This window comes from Amblyomma maculatum, chromosome 3 (genome assembly GCF_055883805.1).
Source record: "Amblyomma maculatum isolate TAMU_Amacu chromosome 3, ASM5588380v1, whole genome shotgun sequence".
In the NCBI taxonomy this organism is placed as follows: Eukaryota; Metazoa; Arthropoda; class Arachnida; order Ixodida; family Ixodidae; genus Amblyomma; species Amblyomma maculatum.
In genome coordinates, this window is record NC_139346.1 from 54193151 (window position 1) to 54211279 (window position 18129).

General features: G+C 47.5%; 1 protein-coding gene across 1 annotated transcript in view; it reads right to left on the bottom strand.

Moving 5' to 3' along the window:
• The window catches only part of LOC146194777 (uncharacterized), a 127632-nt gene that overhangs the window by 105438 nt on the left and 4065 nt on the right, over window positions 1-18129 (bottom strand). The window contains exon 2 of the mRNA XM_084596118.1: window positions 1220-1325. Coding sequence (XP_084452244.1) covers window positions 1220-1325 — 106 coding nt within the window. The remainder of the gene's footprint in view (window positions 1-1219; window positions 1326-18129) is intronic.

Below are 18129 nucleotides of genomic sequence, written 5' to 3' on the forward strand. Positions count from 1 at the left end.
GAAGTGACTGGGTTCCCGATAGGGCTGTGGTTTAGCTGCTGGAATTGGCTGCTTTGGAACATCTGCTTGCAACATCTCCGTCAGTATAGAGGGTAGCCCAGCTATTCTGCTTCGACGGTGTAGGAGAGGTACTGTGGTGATCGATACCCGGCACCTCCACCACAGTTGTTACGTGATTTATTTACACGCCGGGTGTTAGAGGCGCTGGTCGTTAGCACACCCAGAGTGAACCAAACCAGCTTCCTCTTCCTCTTCAGCTTCTCCTGCAATGCGTAAGTTTCCTCTAATACAGGGCCTTGGACGTGCGTGACAATATGAACAAATTCACTTTGGCTGTCAAGAGCGTGTAGCTTAAAATATCAAATATTGTCCAGACTTCAATGGTTTCGAAGCACTGGTAAGTAAATCTAGATGTTCTGAGGAATAGCAGAATACGCTGTTAGAAGCACATGTCAGGACTTTAGCTAAGCAGCTAAAACTCAATGTACTGGCCGTGCTTGCAGTTAGCTGCCGTACACAGCAATACAATAAACCATAGCAGTTCTGACTCTCTGGCAGCGCAGCATAAACCAAGAAATCTGTGTAAGGGCTGTAAGACGCTGCATAGTGTCCTCATGGTATTTACATGCTTTCAGCGCTTTGCCGTCGCCGCTACAACTTGTGCGACAGAACGCTCCAATGTATCGCTAAACTGCGGCTGCCGGCAGTATAATTATCCGACTTCTGCTAGCGAAATACTAATAAAATGTTTATCCTAGTATAATTTAGAGATGTATGTAGTGGCTGAATGATAACATCAATGACAAACGAAGTTCAGCCGAATGAATGATGCTGGAGTTTAGCCCGGACAGGCGACACACGTTCTAATGGTTGCATGTGTAAAATGTTCACTCGATTTCTTCAAATACGAAAATTCAAATAGGGTCATAATATGTGCTCAGATCATTGTGACCTTTTCTAAGACCTTTTTTGCGCGTATAATACACGTACAAAGTCTAATTTAAGCTTGTCGATGCCGCGTTTCAAGCACACCGCAGCAGGCGCCCTTCTCGCGGATAAGTCAGGAAGTCGGAACTACCAAGCGTGCTTTGCGGCTTGTTCAAATTGGACGTCACCTGATAAACGACGCATCTCGTCTCGTTTGTTTATAAAGAATAATGAATAAAGTAAGAATTGGTGTCACTTAAATGGTGCCCTTTGCTGCAGTACAGACACTTACCTTTCAACAGTCAATTTTAGTTGGGAGGCGTAACACGTCATCCTTTCGCAAACCTCTTCAGGGAAGAAGACCCCATTAAAAAACCAATCTCCATATTGACAGGTGTCTGCAAGAAGATGTTTTCAAGGTTATTGAGCTTGAAGCCTTATGCGAACAAATTGCGAGGCATTAGCCATATTTCAATAAATATACTTGTACATAAAAGCAACCTGATAAAAATCACACCTAACAAAGGATGCCGTCTGTAGATGACTAGTCGAAAAATGAAGTGGGACAAATCCCTCTGCCACAAATACCAGAAATAAGGCAGAGGAGAGTGAGGCATAATGCGGAGCACGTGCTAAGGGAGTATAGGCAGGAGTACCACAGCAAGAGCTTTTCACTCAACCCGCTTCGGATGTACGGCGTCGAAATCCACACTTCGTCTCCCGGGCTGCACTCTGCGTCGCATCGTCGCCAGTTGTATTTTCGGGCGTCTGTGCGTTGCTGGTCTTTAATGCGAAGCCAGGTTAGTCGTCGGGCTTCTTCTACACACTGAAGCTAGGTAACTACGTCCAGGTTCTCTTTGTAGCTAACGTCGGCATAATTGCGTCGAACATCGTCGTGGGCACCCTACCGTACGCAAGGCTAAACGGGGTCGACCTGGTTTTCTCATGAATCTCGTTATGAGCGAAAATGACGTATGGTACAGTAGCGGCCCATGTCTTCTGTTCGGCGTCGACGTACCGCCTTTGCTAATAGTAACCGAGCAGCCTAGCCGGCCGGCAGAGCAAGGTCAGGTCCGAGCAGTGGCGTGGCGGTCGCTGTCGGTGGCCGCTGCTCCTCAGCTGCGTGTGTAAGCATAGAAAAAGAGATTGGTAAAGAGCGGACACTCGGCGAAAACTGGCCCCAGGAAATGACGCGCGACTTGTTGCACTGCCGCCGATTGATGGATGGCGTCACCAGCGCGGACACGCGCGCGGCGGCACTGGCTGCAGCGGTAGCCCGCCGGAGCAGACGAGAGAAAGTTGTGGAAGGGACTGGCTATCTGCGCATGCCTCGCCTGTGCGGCACAGACCGCATATTTTTATCTCTCGTGGCCTACCGCGTGGAACAACAGTGATTTGGAAGGACGGCAAGGTAAGCAATGTTTTTTGCTGAACTACGCTGCATTTCAAGCAATTTACGCTGACCACGGCGGCCGGGGCCAATGAAATTTCGCAGCTCGTGAACAGACGCGCCGGCTGTTTAGGCATAGAGAAGTTCAGGCGCAGTTCGTGACGCTCCGGCAGTTTCCGACCGCAGCGAGGTCTAATATGTTGTGATCCTGTGAAACTACGCTAAATTTCGAACAGTTTAGCTCAGCACGATGGACAAAGTGGCATGTGAAGGGAACAAGACACGCCGCTGCGCCAACCTATGGCATATTCGCCGGCCGGTGCGGCCAGGCCTGACGGGGTTGGCCAGGGCTGGCGCGGTTTGCCGAACGGCTAGCTTTGCTGAGTGCCGCGTTTGACAGGGCAACCGCAAGGATATAAACGTTTCATTCTTGTCTAACTGCGCGCCATTTCAGGCAGTTTAACTCAGCACGGCGGTCTGCACTTCACAAAGTCACGTATGAAGGGCAGGTCAACATGGCCTACTTGCCGGCCGCGGTGACATGTGACATGGCGTGAGGCCAGCCTGACGCGGTTTTGCAAACAGGTACTTTTGCGTGGTGTAGTGTTGCATTTAACGGGGCAACGTTGAAGTGAGAAATGTTTTATTATGCTTCACTTTCATTGCCTCAACAGTTCAATGCTTTTGAGGAACTTGTTAGGTTAAGTGGATGTTATTTTACTCATTGTAGAAATGCATTTTCAGATGGGATCGGTTAGCCTGTTTTTCCTGACCTGTACGTTGCAAGAGTGGCTTTTGTACCAATTTTACGAATGACAGCTTTCCTGTTCTGGACCATAACTACTGCTCACCAAGCTTCAGTATGCACCCACATACACAGATGTGTGCGTGGTGCAGAGGCCTTACAGTTCATTGCAACCTCCTGCATTATGTCCATTCCTTTTCCAACAGCGCTGCATGAACCCACGGACTGCAGCCGAAGCACGGCAGAGGCGACGAGTGAACGGTGTGGCCTCCCTACAAGCGTCAGTACTCCTGTCTGCCCTGAACAATAAAAGTTACCCTTGCTAAGGTAGCCGCAACTGTGACTGTGTAGTTTATGTATTATGCCTGTTTTGTTACATATCATTTGCCACATTTCGGAAATCCATGTCATTCTATGTTTTGTCTCTGCCTAAGTGTTGTTTCTCGCTTTGGGTATTTTTATTTTTTTTGTAATGTGGACATCGACTAATGTGTGCCAAGCTTTGTCATTGCCTCCGTCTACATCTGTTGCTAAGAAGTGCTTGAGATTGAGATAGATGGAACATATTCTCACAAATGCTGCACTGATTAGTTTTACACGAACAAAGGAACTGGACAAATGCTGAGGTTAAGCGCGATCTACCAACTGAAGTTTTATTTCTTAGAAAAGGAAAAAGAAACACAAGCACGCGACGCAATCTGAAGATCGTGAATACACATAAATCATCTAAGAAATAAAACTTCATTTGGTAGATTGCGCTTAACCTCAGCGTTTGTCCAGTTCCTTTGTCCGTGTAAAACTAATCAGCGCAGCATTTGTGAGTACATCTGTTGCATCGCTTATGTGTTTTATATGCGACAAAATAAATGTTCATTTCACAAAGCACTTGGCGTCTTTTCTGCAATACTGTTTTGCAAAGGCTGAGGCGCAGCTGCGTTGATGGCCAGTTTAGAGCACTGGGAATCTATTTTTAATGCTGTTATGCATGCTGAAAATAAATACAAACAGTAGCAGACCATGTAAAACCAAAATTATGCGCCAAAAGGGGAGGGCGCAGCCCATGCTAGCATTCAAATCACGCGCCTTTCACCAAGACCGGAAGTAGTTGCCGCCGGCCGCAAGGTGCGCTACAGTCAAATGGGCCACTGGGCCTTATGGGAGTGTCCGCTCTTCACCAATCTCTTTCTCTATGGTGTAAGTTTGCTAATGTAAGGCTGCTCCCTCGTTATCTTCCTTCAGATGACAAAATGTGAGCGGGTAACATGTGTGGCGTCCGATTTCGTGCCTTTAGAATGCTGTGCCAGCCATGGAGGGCGCTGTGTACAACAAAAACTAGCTCAACGCTGATTTTAGGCTAGCGTCAGTTGTGAAGCGGCGCTCTTCGTTAGAACGCTTTGCGTGTTTTATTCCAGTCACAGCGCCCGTAGATGAAGTCATTTAGAAAGTTGTTGTTTCTGTCGCGTTCATAATGTTAGCACAGTGAGACAGAACACGATAAAAACTTTGGTTTCGTTTTTTCGCGCAATTCAAAGTCTTCGATAATGTAGCTTCGCTTAGCTAGAGAGAAACAAGGCCGAGGGAATATTTTCCGCTATTTCAAGTGCGGCTATCCTGTCCACGTAATGCGGCGAATTCGTTAATTTGCCGCCGCTTGTTAAACCACAGTAGTGCGTTACGATTTTTGCTATTCCAACGTCAAACTGAATGCCGAAAATCTGAGCAGGGATCAAAACTGCCTCAAAAATATCCGGCAATAGCGAATGAGTGATGAAAACGTTCTTTAGCATATGATCCCCTAAGAAAGCCTTGCTATTGGGAAGGATGGCTATGAAGGGCTTCTACGATCTGCACTGAAATTCTTTCCAAAGCTTCATCTGTTTGCGGCCAGGGAGTTCAGCAATGATAGGAGTGGCAGCTTTACTAGCTTGATTGTGCTGCACTTGAAGGTTCTATTCTAGCAGCCTATTTATCACGTTACCGATGTACCACTATGCCAGCTGGCAGTAATCTACCAATAAATTCGTAATGTTATAGCTAGTAACGGATAATACTTCGCAGACCAATTGCCGTAAGTTCGGGTTTCGTCATTTCCAGACCACATTGTTGCTAGGTTGGTCGTATTGCCTTCCCGCATAAAACAAAAAAAAAAACGAAAAAAAAACGCACTCATTGAGGAAATGCGTGATGTATGTTTGAGGTGTGAGAATGACATTTTTTATGCCGTTCTCTCATTAAACAAAGAAATTGGCCGCAGGCTAAAAAATGTGCAATTAATAACTTGAAAACACTACATACATTTTGAGCGTTACAAAATAGGTAATAATAAGGCATGCAGCAAGAGGGTACTTGAAACAGATGAAGATTTTTATTGTTCTCTCCTTCATAGTGGTAAGGAAAGAACACAGTGGTAAACGCTATTTCACTCTTAGACGCACACCAGACACCGCACACCACAGAACGAAGTTAGCTAGGCCTGAGCGTCGTCTTCTTCACTACTTCACATCAGCCCATCGTCGTCGTCTCGAAATACTGTGCTCCGCAACAGTTTTCCCCGCGCCGAAGAAGCACCGTCCCGGTGCATCCTACACAGAGAACTCGAATGATATGCTTTTAGGCGGGCGACATGCACGAGTTGTGGATGAGGGGCTGTGGAAGGATTCTTGGGCTGTAAAGGGGCGATCTCATAGGTCACATCGGTGACTTGCCGCAAGACGGAGTAGGGGCCCACGTAACGAGGCAAAAGTTTTTCACACATACCGGCACGGCGAGCCGGGTGCCAAAGAAGTACGAGGGAACCAGGGGGGTACTGAACGTCTCGGTGATGAAGGTCGTAACGATGTTTTTGAGAGCGCTGAGACGCTCCAAGCCGCTCTCGAGCTATGTGGCGGGCAGCATCAGCGCGGGCGATGGCATCCGAAGCGTAGCTGCAGGAAGAGTCGTCAAGACGCAGCAAGGCGTTGAATGGGAGTAAAGGGTCACGGCCGAACAGTAGGTAAAAGGGAGAGTATCCGGCGGTGTCATGGCGTGAGGAGTTATAGGGGAACGTGACGGAAGGTAAGGAGACATCCCAGTCACGATGGTGATCGGGCACATACATAGACAGCATGTTGGGCAGAGTGCGATTGAGGCGCTCAGTAAGACAATTCGTTTGCGGATGGTAGGCCGTGGTGAACTGGTGACGAGTCATGAACGGAGGAGGTGAGGAACCACTTGAGAGAGGAAACAGCGGCCACGATCTGTGAGCAGTTGACGTGGAGCGCCATGAATCAAGATGACATCATGCAGAAAAAAGTCGGCAACGTCGGGAGCGCAGCTGGTAGGGATAGCCCTGGTTACAGCATATCGGGTGGTATAATCAGTCGCCACAGCAATCCACTTGTTTCCAAAAGTCGATGTCGCAAAAGGCCCAAGAAGATCGAGGCCCACACGAAAAAACGGCTCTGTCGGCACTGGAATGGGTTGCAGGGGCCCACTAGGTTGAAGCGAGGGTATCTTACTGCGCTGACACAGCTCACAAGCGGCGACGTAGCGACGGACAGAGCGGTAGAGACCAGGCCAGAAAAATCTGCGTCGCACATGGTCATAAGTGCGTGTGACTCCCAAGTGTCCTGCTGTAGGAACGTCGTGAAGTTGGGAGAGGACACTAGAGCGCAGATGAGCCGGAACGGCTCGTAAAAGGTCCGCGCCATCTGGACGCATGTTGCGTCTGTATAATGTCTCGTTATGGAGTAAAAAAATGCTGGCGGAAGAATCGGGGATGTTGCGCAGCTGGTCAATAATTTGTTGCAGGGCAGGATCACGACGCTGTTCGGAGCCGATATTGATAAAGTCCGAGATGGACAAAACATAGTCGTCAGCAGTTTGGTCGGACAAATCGGGAGGATCTACGGGATGGTGGGACAAGCAGTCAGCGCCTTGGTGTAAGTGGCCGGACTTGTACACCACAGTAAATTCATACTCTTGTATTCGTAAGGCCCAGAGACCTAAGCGGCCAGCGGGGTCCTTAAGTGAGGACAGAAAACACAAAGCATGATGATCAGTCACTACACAGAAGGACTGCCCAAACAAATAAGGGCGGAATTTGGTCAGCGCCCAAACAAGTGCGAGGTATTCCCGCTCTGTGATTGAATAATTGCGCTCAGAGGACGAAAGCAGGCGCCTAGCATAAGCAATGACACGTGAGGAACCATGCTGGGACTGGGCAAGGATAGCACCAATACCATGTCCGCTAGCGTCGGTGCGCAGTTCGGTAGGTGCAGAAGGATCGAAGTGCGCCAGAACAGGTGGGGTGGTGAGGGCGGAAATAAGTGTCGTGAAGGCATAGGCTTGGCAGAACCCCATGTGAAAGGTACGGTTTTTTTGCACAAGAGAGGTAAGTGGGCGAGCGATGTCTGCGAAGTTCCGAATGAAGCGGCGGAAGTAAGAACAAAGGCCAAGGAAGCTTCGCACGTCATTTGAGCTACGTGGGGTAGGGAAGTCGCGCACGGCTCGAACTTTGTCAAGGTCGGGCTGCACACCATTTGCGTCAACCAAATGACCCAAGACTTTGATTTGGCGCCTGCCAAAGCTTCATTTTTTGGCGTTCAATTGAAGACCGGCGCGGCGGAAAACGTCCAGGACCGTAGAAAGTCGATCAAGGTGGGTTGTGAACGTGGAGGAGAAAACGACGACGTCATCCAGGTAGCATAAATATGTTGTCCATTTAAAGCCACGGAGGAGTGAGTCCATCATGCGCTCGAATGTCGCAGGAGCGTTACAGAGTCCAAATGGCATCACCTTGAATTGATAGAGTCCGTCGAGGGTGACAAATGCGGTTTTTTCGCAATCCCGTTCGTCGACAGCAATTTGCCAGTAGCCTGAACGCATGTCAATGAAAGAAAAATAGCTCGCACCATGCAAGCAGTCAAGCGCGTCATCAATTCGCGGAAGAGGGTAAACATCCTTCTCTGTTATTTGATTAAGGTGGCGATAGTCGACACAAAATCTCCAACTTTTGTCTTTCTTTTTGACCAATACGACAGGAGGCACCCAGGAACTGCAGGAAGGCTCAATAATATTTTGCGCCAGCATCTTGTCCACTTCTTTCTGTATAACATGTCGCTCAGTAAGGGAAACACGATAAGGCCGTCAGTGGATGGGGTTGGCGTCACCCGTATTGATTCGATGGGTCACAACGGATGTTTGGCCCAATGGTTGGTCACCGAAAACAAATATGTACCGCTGCACGACAGGAAAAGGTCGGAGAGAGCTCTGGCTTGGTCACCTGGCAGATCCACGGCTATCATGCCTGAAAAGAGGTTCGAATGAGAAGAAGCCGATATATGCTACTTCGACAGATACTGAGGGGTTAGAGCCGCAACTTCGCAGTCCGCCAAAGGAAACAGATCAGCGAGTGCGATACCATGGAGTAAAACTTGAGTCGAACGGCTGAAGTTCAGTACGGGAAGATAGGTGCGGTTAGCAGTGACAGTCACGAAGGTATGGGTGAGTATGACGTTGTGACGGAGAAAAACATCGGTAATTGGGCAAGTGACGTATGTGCCATCAGGAACTGCGGAGATCGGGTCCAGCGGGACATAAATAGCAGCTTCGGGTGGTAGATGAACAAATTCGGGGGATCGGAGGCGGGGCTTGACATCGCTGTTTTCGGAGCAGTAGGGCAGATCTACGCGAAGTAGACCAAATGAGCAATCGATCAGGGCAGAATGGGCCGTTAAAACGTCGATGCCGAGGATCACGTCGTGAGGGCAGCGGTCGATAACAGTGAAGAGGACAGGGGTAGTGCGACCGGAAATACTCACGCGCGCAGTGCACAGTCCCACGACGGCAGCGACGCTTCCATCGGCAACACGAACGGCGGATGAAGCGGCGGGTGTGACAACCTTTTTGAGACGGCGGCGAAAGGATGAGCTGAGGACTGAAATTTGGACACCAGTGTCATTGAGGCTAGTAACAGGGGCACCATCCACACAGATGTCTAGAAGGTTGCGGCGATGAGCGAGGGTCAGCAGAGGATTTTCGGGCCGGGTCGTCAATGCAGCGTCACCTCCGGGAGCTGCATTGGTTAGTTTTCCGGATGAGAGCCGGAGAAGTGGGGAGTTGAGGAACGACGAGATTGGGGCGAGCGGGACCTCCGGGTCTGAGGAGACGGCGAGCGGCTGGGCATGCGCGGGGCTAGCGAGTTAAAGTCACGAGTGCGCGTATCACGGACATAGGTTGGGTGTGGAACATATTCGTCGCTGCGATCAGAATAGTAGCGAGGTCGAGGTGGCGGAGCCCAACGGCTGCGGCAATGGCGAGAAATCTTGCCGACATGTGAGCAGTTGAAGCAGATTGGTCGGTCATCCGAGGTTCGCCATTCGTCCGGGTTGGGGCAGCGGTAGCGGTACGGCATCTGAAAGGGCGTGGTAGGAGCCGAATCAGCTACGACTGGAACATTAGGTTGTAGCGAGGGCTGTGCGGAAGGTTGGCCGGATTTGAAGCCAACGTTCGCGTTGAGGCCCACATTTGCGAACTCCTGGCGAACGACAGGCTGGATTAAGGCTATAGTAGCATCCGCTGGTTGAGGAGCGAACGCAACGGGTATCATAGCTTCCATCTCTCGACGAACAATCCTTGTCAAGTTGGAGGGATGAGATGGCTGCTGTAAGGTTGGACTACCTTCGCACGAGGACGTAGCAGCTGTGTTTGGCAAGCGTTCGAAGCGGTGAGTAACACGGCGGTATTTTGCTTGTTCGAACTGGCGGCAAACACGGATAACTGAGTCGACCGTTGGACAATCTTTGCAAAGCAGCAGATTATAAACATTGTCTGCAATTCCCTTTAATATGTGACCCACCTTGTCTATTTCGGACATGGCAGTTCTTCCCCCGAGGTACCTAACAAGGCTATGTCATCAGCAAATCGCAGATTACTGAGGTATTCTCCATCTACCCTTATCCCTAACTGCTCCCAATCCAAGTCTCTGAATACTTCCTCTAAACAAGCTGCCAATAGTACTGGGGAGATCGTGTCTCCTTGTCTAACACCTTTCTTTGGGGGGAATTTTGTTACTTTCTTTATGCAGAACTATGGTTGCTGTGGAGCCACTATATATATTTTCCAGCACTTTTATGTATGTCTCGTCTACCTCCTGATTTTGCGATGCTGTCTTCACCACTGAGGTTTCTACTCAGTCAAATCCTTTTCTGTAATCATTGAATGTTTTTTATAAGGGCTGGTTATATTCTGAGCATTTTTCTATCACCTGGTTGATAGTATGGATATGGTCAATAGTAGAGTACCATTTCCGAAAACCTGCTTGACCTTTTGCTTGATTGCAGTCTATGGTTGTCCTGATGCTATCAGCGATTACGTTAGTGAATACCCTATATGTAACGGACAGTAAGCTGATTGGTCTGTAATTTTTAAGGTCCTTAGCGTCCCCTTTCTTATGCATGAGGATAATATTTGCATACTTCCATGGTTCCGGTACTGTCGATTACACCAGGCATGCGTATACTGGGTGGCCAGTTTTTCTAGCAGGATATCCCCGCCGTTGTTCAGCAAATCTGTAGTTATCTATTCCTCTACATCTGCTTTTCCCCTTTTCATAGTTTCTTTTGCTTTCTTGACCCCGTACTTCGTCACTGGTAGAACGTGTGACTGTTTTTCCCTACCGCCAATCTCATTATGTCTCTGTCTACTTTGGCTACTGTAGAGATCAGTATAGAACTCCTAGGCTATTTTGACTCTTTTCCATATTTGTGATGACGTTGCCGGCCTTGTCCCGTAGCGTATACATCTGATATTTGCCTATGCCCAATTTTTTCTTCCCCCCACATGGATCACTGCCTTGTCGTGGCGGAGGGGCTTGCGAAACTCGATGAAGTCGTGAGCTCTGCTGTGTAGGGCCACCCAAGATAGACAGGTCACGGCAGAGAGTTCTGACAAAATGTGATTCACTGGAGAAGGTAATGGCAACCCACTCCAGTATTTCCTTCCAAGAAAACCCTATGGCCAGTCACGATACCATTATCGATATGGCGCCGGAAGATGAGCCCCCAGGTTGGAAGGCGTCCCACATGATACTGGGATGAACAAAGGGCGATTCCTAGTAGCTCCAGGACGAATGAAGCGGCTGGGCTAAAGCCAAAAGGACGCTCAGTTGTGGATTTGTCGGGAAGCGACCGGAAAGTCCGATGTTGCAAGGAGATATATCACATAGCAACATGGAATGTAAGATCTATGACGCAAGGTAAACTGGATATCGTCAAGCGAGAAATGGACAGATTGAACATTGATATCTTAGGTATCAGCGAGCTCCAGTGCACCGGAATGGGAGAATTTAACTCCGGCGACCATTATGTCTTTTATTGTGGGAACGAATCCAAGAGAAGGAATGGGGTCGCTCTCATAGTAAACAGAAGAATGGGCAAAGCAGTGCAAGGGTACAACCCCAAAATCGACCGAATGATTTCACTTCGGATCCAAAGTCACCCTTTCAACATAACAGTTATCCAAGTCTATGCACCGACCACTGCTGCTGAAGAAGCTGACGTTGAGAGATTTTATGCGGACCTACAATGCCTTTTAGACCGCACCCCATCATCAGACGTCGTTTTTCTCATAGGAGACTGGAATGCTAAGGTCGGGAGTGAAGAAATACCCGGAATCACAGGCAAGTTCGGTCTTGGTGAGCCAAATGAAGCTGGGCAGAGGCTAGTAGAGTTCTGTCAAGAAAACAACCTGACCATAGCGAATACTCATTTTCAACAGCACAAGAGGCGCCTGTACACATGGATATCACCGGACGGTCTGTACAGGAATCAGATCGATTATATTATTTGCCGGCAGAGATAGAGAAGCGCTATACAAGCAGTAAAAACGAGGCCTGTGGCCGATTGTGGCACCGATCATCAGCTTCTTATTGCCAAAATTAAGCTTCGATTGAGAAAAACGCAGAAAACTAGAAGGCCTTTCGGGTATGATCTGGATCAGATTCCATTAGAATATGCTGTGGAAGTGAGGCATCGATTTCAAGAATTAGATCTAGAAGACAAAGAGCCCGAAGAAGATGTGGACTGATGTTCGTGATATAATACAAGAAGTTGCTACTAAGGTAGTTCCAAAGCAAAAGAAATGCAAAAAAGCAAACTGGTTATCTGAAGAGGCTTTGCAAATAGCTGAGGAAAGAAGGATGGCAAAAGGTATGGGGGAAAGAGAAAGATACAAGGTTAACAATGCGGATTTTCAGAAAATAGCAAGGAGAGATAAGAATGCCTTCCTGAGCATACAGTGTCAAGCAGTTGAGGACAACAGCAAATTAAGGAACACAAGAGCTCTGTATAAGACAATCAAAGATATCAAAGGAAGCTTCTGTGCTAAGCTGGGCGTGATAAAGGACAAACGAGGCAAGGACCTCACTGAAGCCTCAGAGATAAAGAAGAGGTGGCACGAATACACAGAAGAACTGTACAAGAAGGACCCGGATGTGCAAACCCAACATAGGACGGTTGTGATTACTGATCTCGAGCCGGGCATCCTGAAGAGTGAAGTTGAATGGGCCTTAGCCGGCCTTGCTAAGAACAAAGCTAGCGGAATTGATGGTATTCCAGCTGAGTTGCTTCAAAACCTCAACCACGACGCTGTTAACACACTGCATACATTATGTCAAAAGATTTGGACAACCCTGCAGTGGCCACAGGATTGGAGGAGGTCAGTTTACATCCTCATTCCAAAGAAAGGCAGTGCCAAAGATGGTTCCAACTACCGCACGATCGCGCTTATTTCGCATGATAGCAAGGTGATGTTAAAAATCCTGCAAGGTAGGCTGCAGCAGTATGTGGATCGGGAGCTTCCGGACGTGCAAGCTGGGTTTCGCAAGGGCAGAGGAACTAGAGACCAAATTGCCAACCTTCGCTGGATCATGGAAAAAGCAAGAGAGTTCCAGAAACCCATTTACTTCTGCTTTATTGATTATGCGAAAGCGTTTGACTGCGTAGATCACAGCAGATTGTGGCAAGCTCTCCAAGAGATGGGAGTTCCAATTCACCTCATCTGTCTCCTCAGGAACCTTTATGAAGGGCAAGAGGCCACAGTCAGAACTGGGCATGGTCTTACTGATTGGTTTCCGATTGAGAAAGGGGTGAGGCAAGGCTGCATACTGCCGCCCTGCCTATTTAACCTATATGCAGAGTGCATCATGAGGAAGGCCGGTCTGGACGAGTCTTCAGCTGGAGTGAAGATTGCTGGAACACGTATCAACAACCTTAGATATGCGGATGGTTTCTACCACTTTAATGGCAGAAAGTGAAGTGGAACTCAAGAGACTTCTGATGCGCGTACAAGAAGAGAGTGAGAAGTTTGGGCTTAAACTGAACATTAAAAAGACGAAGATCATGGCGTCTTGCCCTATCAAGTCCTGGAGCATCAATGGACAAGAAGTGGAAGCTGTGACAGATTTTCTGTTCTTGGGCGGCAAGATTACCTCGGAAGGAGACTGCAGCCATGAAATTAGGAGACGCCTGCTTCTGGGAAAGAGAGCAATGGTTAGCCTTGACCGCCTAGTAAAGAGCAGAGACATTATTCTGCCAACCAAGATCCGTATAACCCGTGCTATGGTCTTTCCAGTTGTGATGTATGGATGCGAGAGTTGGACTGTGAAAAAGGCTGACCGCCGAAGAATTGACGCGTTTGAATTGTGGTGCTGGCGAAGACTCTTAAGAGTTCCTTGGACTCCCAGAAGATCAAATCAGTCGATATTGTCGACCATAAACCCTGACTGCTCATTGGAGGGTCCAATTCTAAAGTTAAAGCTCAGCTACTTTGGTCATCTGATGAGAAGAGAGGAGTCGCTGGAGAAATATTTGATGTTGGGAAAGGTGAGGGTCGCCGGAGAAGGGGTAGGCAGCGAACGCGATGGTTAGATGGCATTCCCGAGGCATTGCAGATGAAGCTATGTGATGTTAAGAAGATAGTGAGAGACCGGAAAGTGTGGCGTGACATGGTCCATAGGGTCACGAAGAGTCGGACACGACTGAACGCCTGAACTGAATTTTTTCTTCACCGCTTTAAGGATTCCCCCGTTCTTTATTGCATGCTCATTTTCTTCACGTTATACTTCCTTATATCGGACACTGCGCTTATTGAGTAGTTTTGATATGTCGGCCAATTCTATCTGGTGTGTTGGATTGGAAGCTTTTATAGTCTAGCGTTTTTTATTCAAATCTTTCGTCTCCTTATGCAGCTTACCGGTATCCTCTCGGACTATCTACCACCTACTTCTACAGCACTCTCAGTAATGATATCACTGAAATTATTGTTCAATCATTCTAGGGTAATTACACCATCCTCGGTTAGAGTTGAATATCTATTCTGTAGCTAGATCCTGAACTCTTCGGCCCTCCCCCTCACCGCTAATTCGTTGATGTATTTCTTTCTTAGTAGTCTTTTGCGTTCCTTCTTCTAATTGAGGTTAATTCGAGATGTCGACATTCTGTGGTCACTGCATCGCACTTTCCTGATTACCTCTACATTTTGCATAATGGCGGTGGTTGCACACAGTGTGAAGTCAATTTCATTTTTAGTCTCCCCGTTAGGACGTTTCTATGTCCATTTCCTGTTCTTTTGTTTGCTGAAGAAGGTATTCATGATCCTTAAGTTATTGCGCTCTGCAAACTCAACTAGTAACTCCCCCCTCCTATTCCCAGAACCAATGCCATAGGGACCTACTGCCTGGTCTCCTGCCTGCTTTTTCCCCACCTTGGCATTAAAGTCGCCCATTAGTACAGCATACTGCGTCTTTACGTTTCGCACTGCCGATTCTACATCTTCGTAGTAGCTTTCAACTGCCGGGTCATCATCACTACATATAGGTGCTTAGACCTCTACAACCATCATTATATACCGCTTATTCAGCCTAATTACGAGGGCTGCCACCCTCTCAATATTGCCATTTAATTCATCTATATTGCTCGCTGTATATTTAATAATAAGGAAACCTACTCCTAGTTCTCGCCTCTCCGGTAAACATCGATAACACAGTACATGCCCATCCTTCAGGACAGTATATGCCTCAATCGGCCTCCCAACCGCACCAAGCCCTATGACATCCCATTTCATACCCTCTAGTTCCTATAACAGCACCGCTAAACTAGCTTCACTAGTTAGGGTTCTAGCGTTAAACGTTGCCAGAGTCAGTTTCCAATGGAGGCCTATCCAGCGGAGCCACGAATTCGTAGCACCCCCTGCCGCGCGAAAGGTCTGACCGCCGCCTTGGTCAGTTGTTTGCAGCCGCTGGTGACTGAGGGCCCTGGGTTTTATGGGAGTAATCATGGGAGGGTGCAGCCAATTACTTCAACAGGGCGGCCAACTCTTGTCCTGGTGAGGGAGTGCGTTGCCGGAGGTGTCCACCTGCATAAGATCGCCCCCCACACCTATTTGTGCAATTCCATCGACACGCGGATTTTTTTATCTGGTGAAGAATTGCACGGCACCATGATTCAAGCCGCGGTCATCTTGCATGCGAGGCGGATGTTCTACAGCTACGCCACCGCTGCACCTTCTTTGATGCGTTCAATGAAATGCTGGTTGTGATCGACTAGGTCATTAAAATGTCCAGATGGTAAAACGCTTCTAAAGAACGTCCAAACTGCGCCCTTTGGGTCGTTCAGTGCTACGTGCGCAACGTCCGGCGATCATGGCTGGTTCGAGACCGACCGTGCACGAGAATGTTCGGCCAAAGTGACAGCATCGCCCGTCCCTTCAGGACTTGCTTGCCGCCTGCCTTCATTGTCTAAGCACTGGCCACTGCAAAACCAAACCTTAGCAGCTGAGTGCATGCTGCTTGCTTGTTTTTCCTCTCTCTTTTTGTGTAAGCCAGAAGATTTGATGTGCAGCATCTTCATGCAAAATGGTTACACAAATGAACTGCATCAATGCTGGACAAGTGGTATATTGGTGCACAGGGTTTGGCAATAAGCCGTTTTTTGCAATCACCCCACACTGGTTGACTCGTGGTACGGATCTCTCATGTACAGGATTTAGGGCCTCAAGCAGTCTGATGGAACCTCTAATCGCTACTAGCCTGTCCTAAATACCCACTACAAAATAAAAAAAACTTTTGTGAAATAACTAGGTTTATCTAAGAAACCAGCGTTTCATTTATTTTTTATATCAATAAAAACCAACATCTCTAATCAAGGAAAAACCGTTGCTTGTGAAGTTAATACGGATGATTCATACTCTGTGGCTCCATGAAAACAAAATATGCCCCAGGATTATCTGAAGATAGCAAACTGTCAAGGCCCGCACACCAAATCTACCACTTGTGCCAAAGATGATGATGATGCAATACATAGAAATATTCATGTTGCAGAGAAAGCTGGATGCCACAACTGCCCACAAGTACAAAAAAAAATAAATCAGCAGTTTGGGGAAAGTGTTCTGACAACGAAATCAGGCGGCGAACTCGCGAGGGCGACGAGCCCCAAAAAGATGGGCAATGCCACCAGTTTGGCCACTAACTCCCACACACAGTCGTTCTCAAACGAGGTGTTACTACCTGATTTCACGCACGTAGCCCGGTGTGGCCCACAGCATGTAGTTTGGTCCTTCTAGAGAAGCTTCATGCCCTCTGTAATTCTCCACCCAGGTACGCATTTCTTCCAACTATCAGTGACGAAGATAGTTTTTGGAAAATAGGAAGCTTTCTTTAATTGTACTGAAAAAATTAATTTTTAACTAGATCGTATTGGCACCTTTCTGTGTATATTGCTGCGAACCATTTGATACCTTTATTTATTGGTTTCAACAGCCACCAGCAGGTCACTTTATCGCTTTGTTTACTTTCCTTGTACCACGCTCAGTAATCTTGTGCTCTTTGTTTGTTCACTCTCAGTGTTGCAGACAGTAGACTTCACCTTTTAATTGGCGCGCAGGATGCGCCAAAATGTATCTAGAATAGTTACCACCACATGCATCTGTTTCTATAATTTTCCAGGTTGTCATCATCACCTTTGGCTAGGTTATCTAGATACTTCTTCGTCAAGTTTAAATTGAGAGCTGCCAAACACAGTGGGCATCGTCGTTTTGAGCACTAGCGAGCATTTATGCTGATATCGACTCCACGAAGTTGATTAGTTCTTTTACGAGCGAAGCTCATCCCAATGAAGAGTTGCTTTCAATGCTAATGCCTGTTTGTTCTTTTATGCGCACTGCATTGTCACACCACGTGACAATATGCAAACCTACATTTGTCTTAGAGTTAGTCTATGACACTAAATGTATGTGGCAAATGACTTTTAGTGTATTTCACACCCGTATTACACAGCTGATCTCTTCCATGCAGTGGTGGCTCAGAGGCTAAGGTGCTCGGCTACTGAGCCAGAGGGACCACTGTTGAAACCCAGCTGTAGCGGCTTCATTTCAGTGGAGGCGAATCGTTAAATGCTCCAGCACTGCGCGATGGCAGCACACATCAGAAACTCCAGGTGGTCAAGATTATACACAACCCTCCAATACAATGCGTCTCATAGCTCAAATAGCTTTGGCATATAGAACTCCATAAATCAAATCTCAGTAGAGTAAATTCAAGGGGGAATCGGCAGTGGGGGTCATAGCAAGGATCATGCTTCAGGGCTTAGAAAATGCATCGACAAATGCATGTTAAAATGTGTGTGCATAACACACTTTTGAAAATAAGGGGCAGTTTTCTGTACTTATATACTTTTTGTTTAACGTTAGAGGTCCATATAATGTGCAGCTGTGGTACAATGGACACAATGTGACCATCAGGTGCATTAGAAGTAGGCTTGACTGTATGGAGTAGTAGTATGAATATTATGTGCAATATAAGTCGCGCCAAGCCCGACCTTCCAATATATATATATATATATATATATATTTGGACCATGGACTTGTCGAGGGACAAATAATATTGCGATGAAGCATGTCAGTTATATTTTCTTCAATTACTTTTCGTTCTAAGAGGGAAACCCGATAAGGCCGTCGGCGAACAATAGAGTTACCTTCAGTAATGATGCGATGGTGCGCCACACTAGTCCGTCCCAGTGGTGGGGAAGTGGCA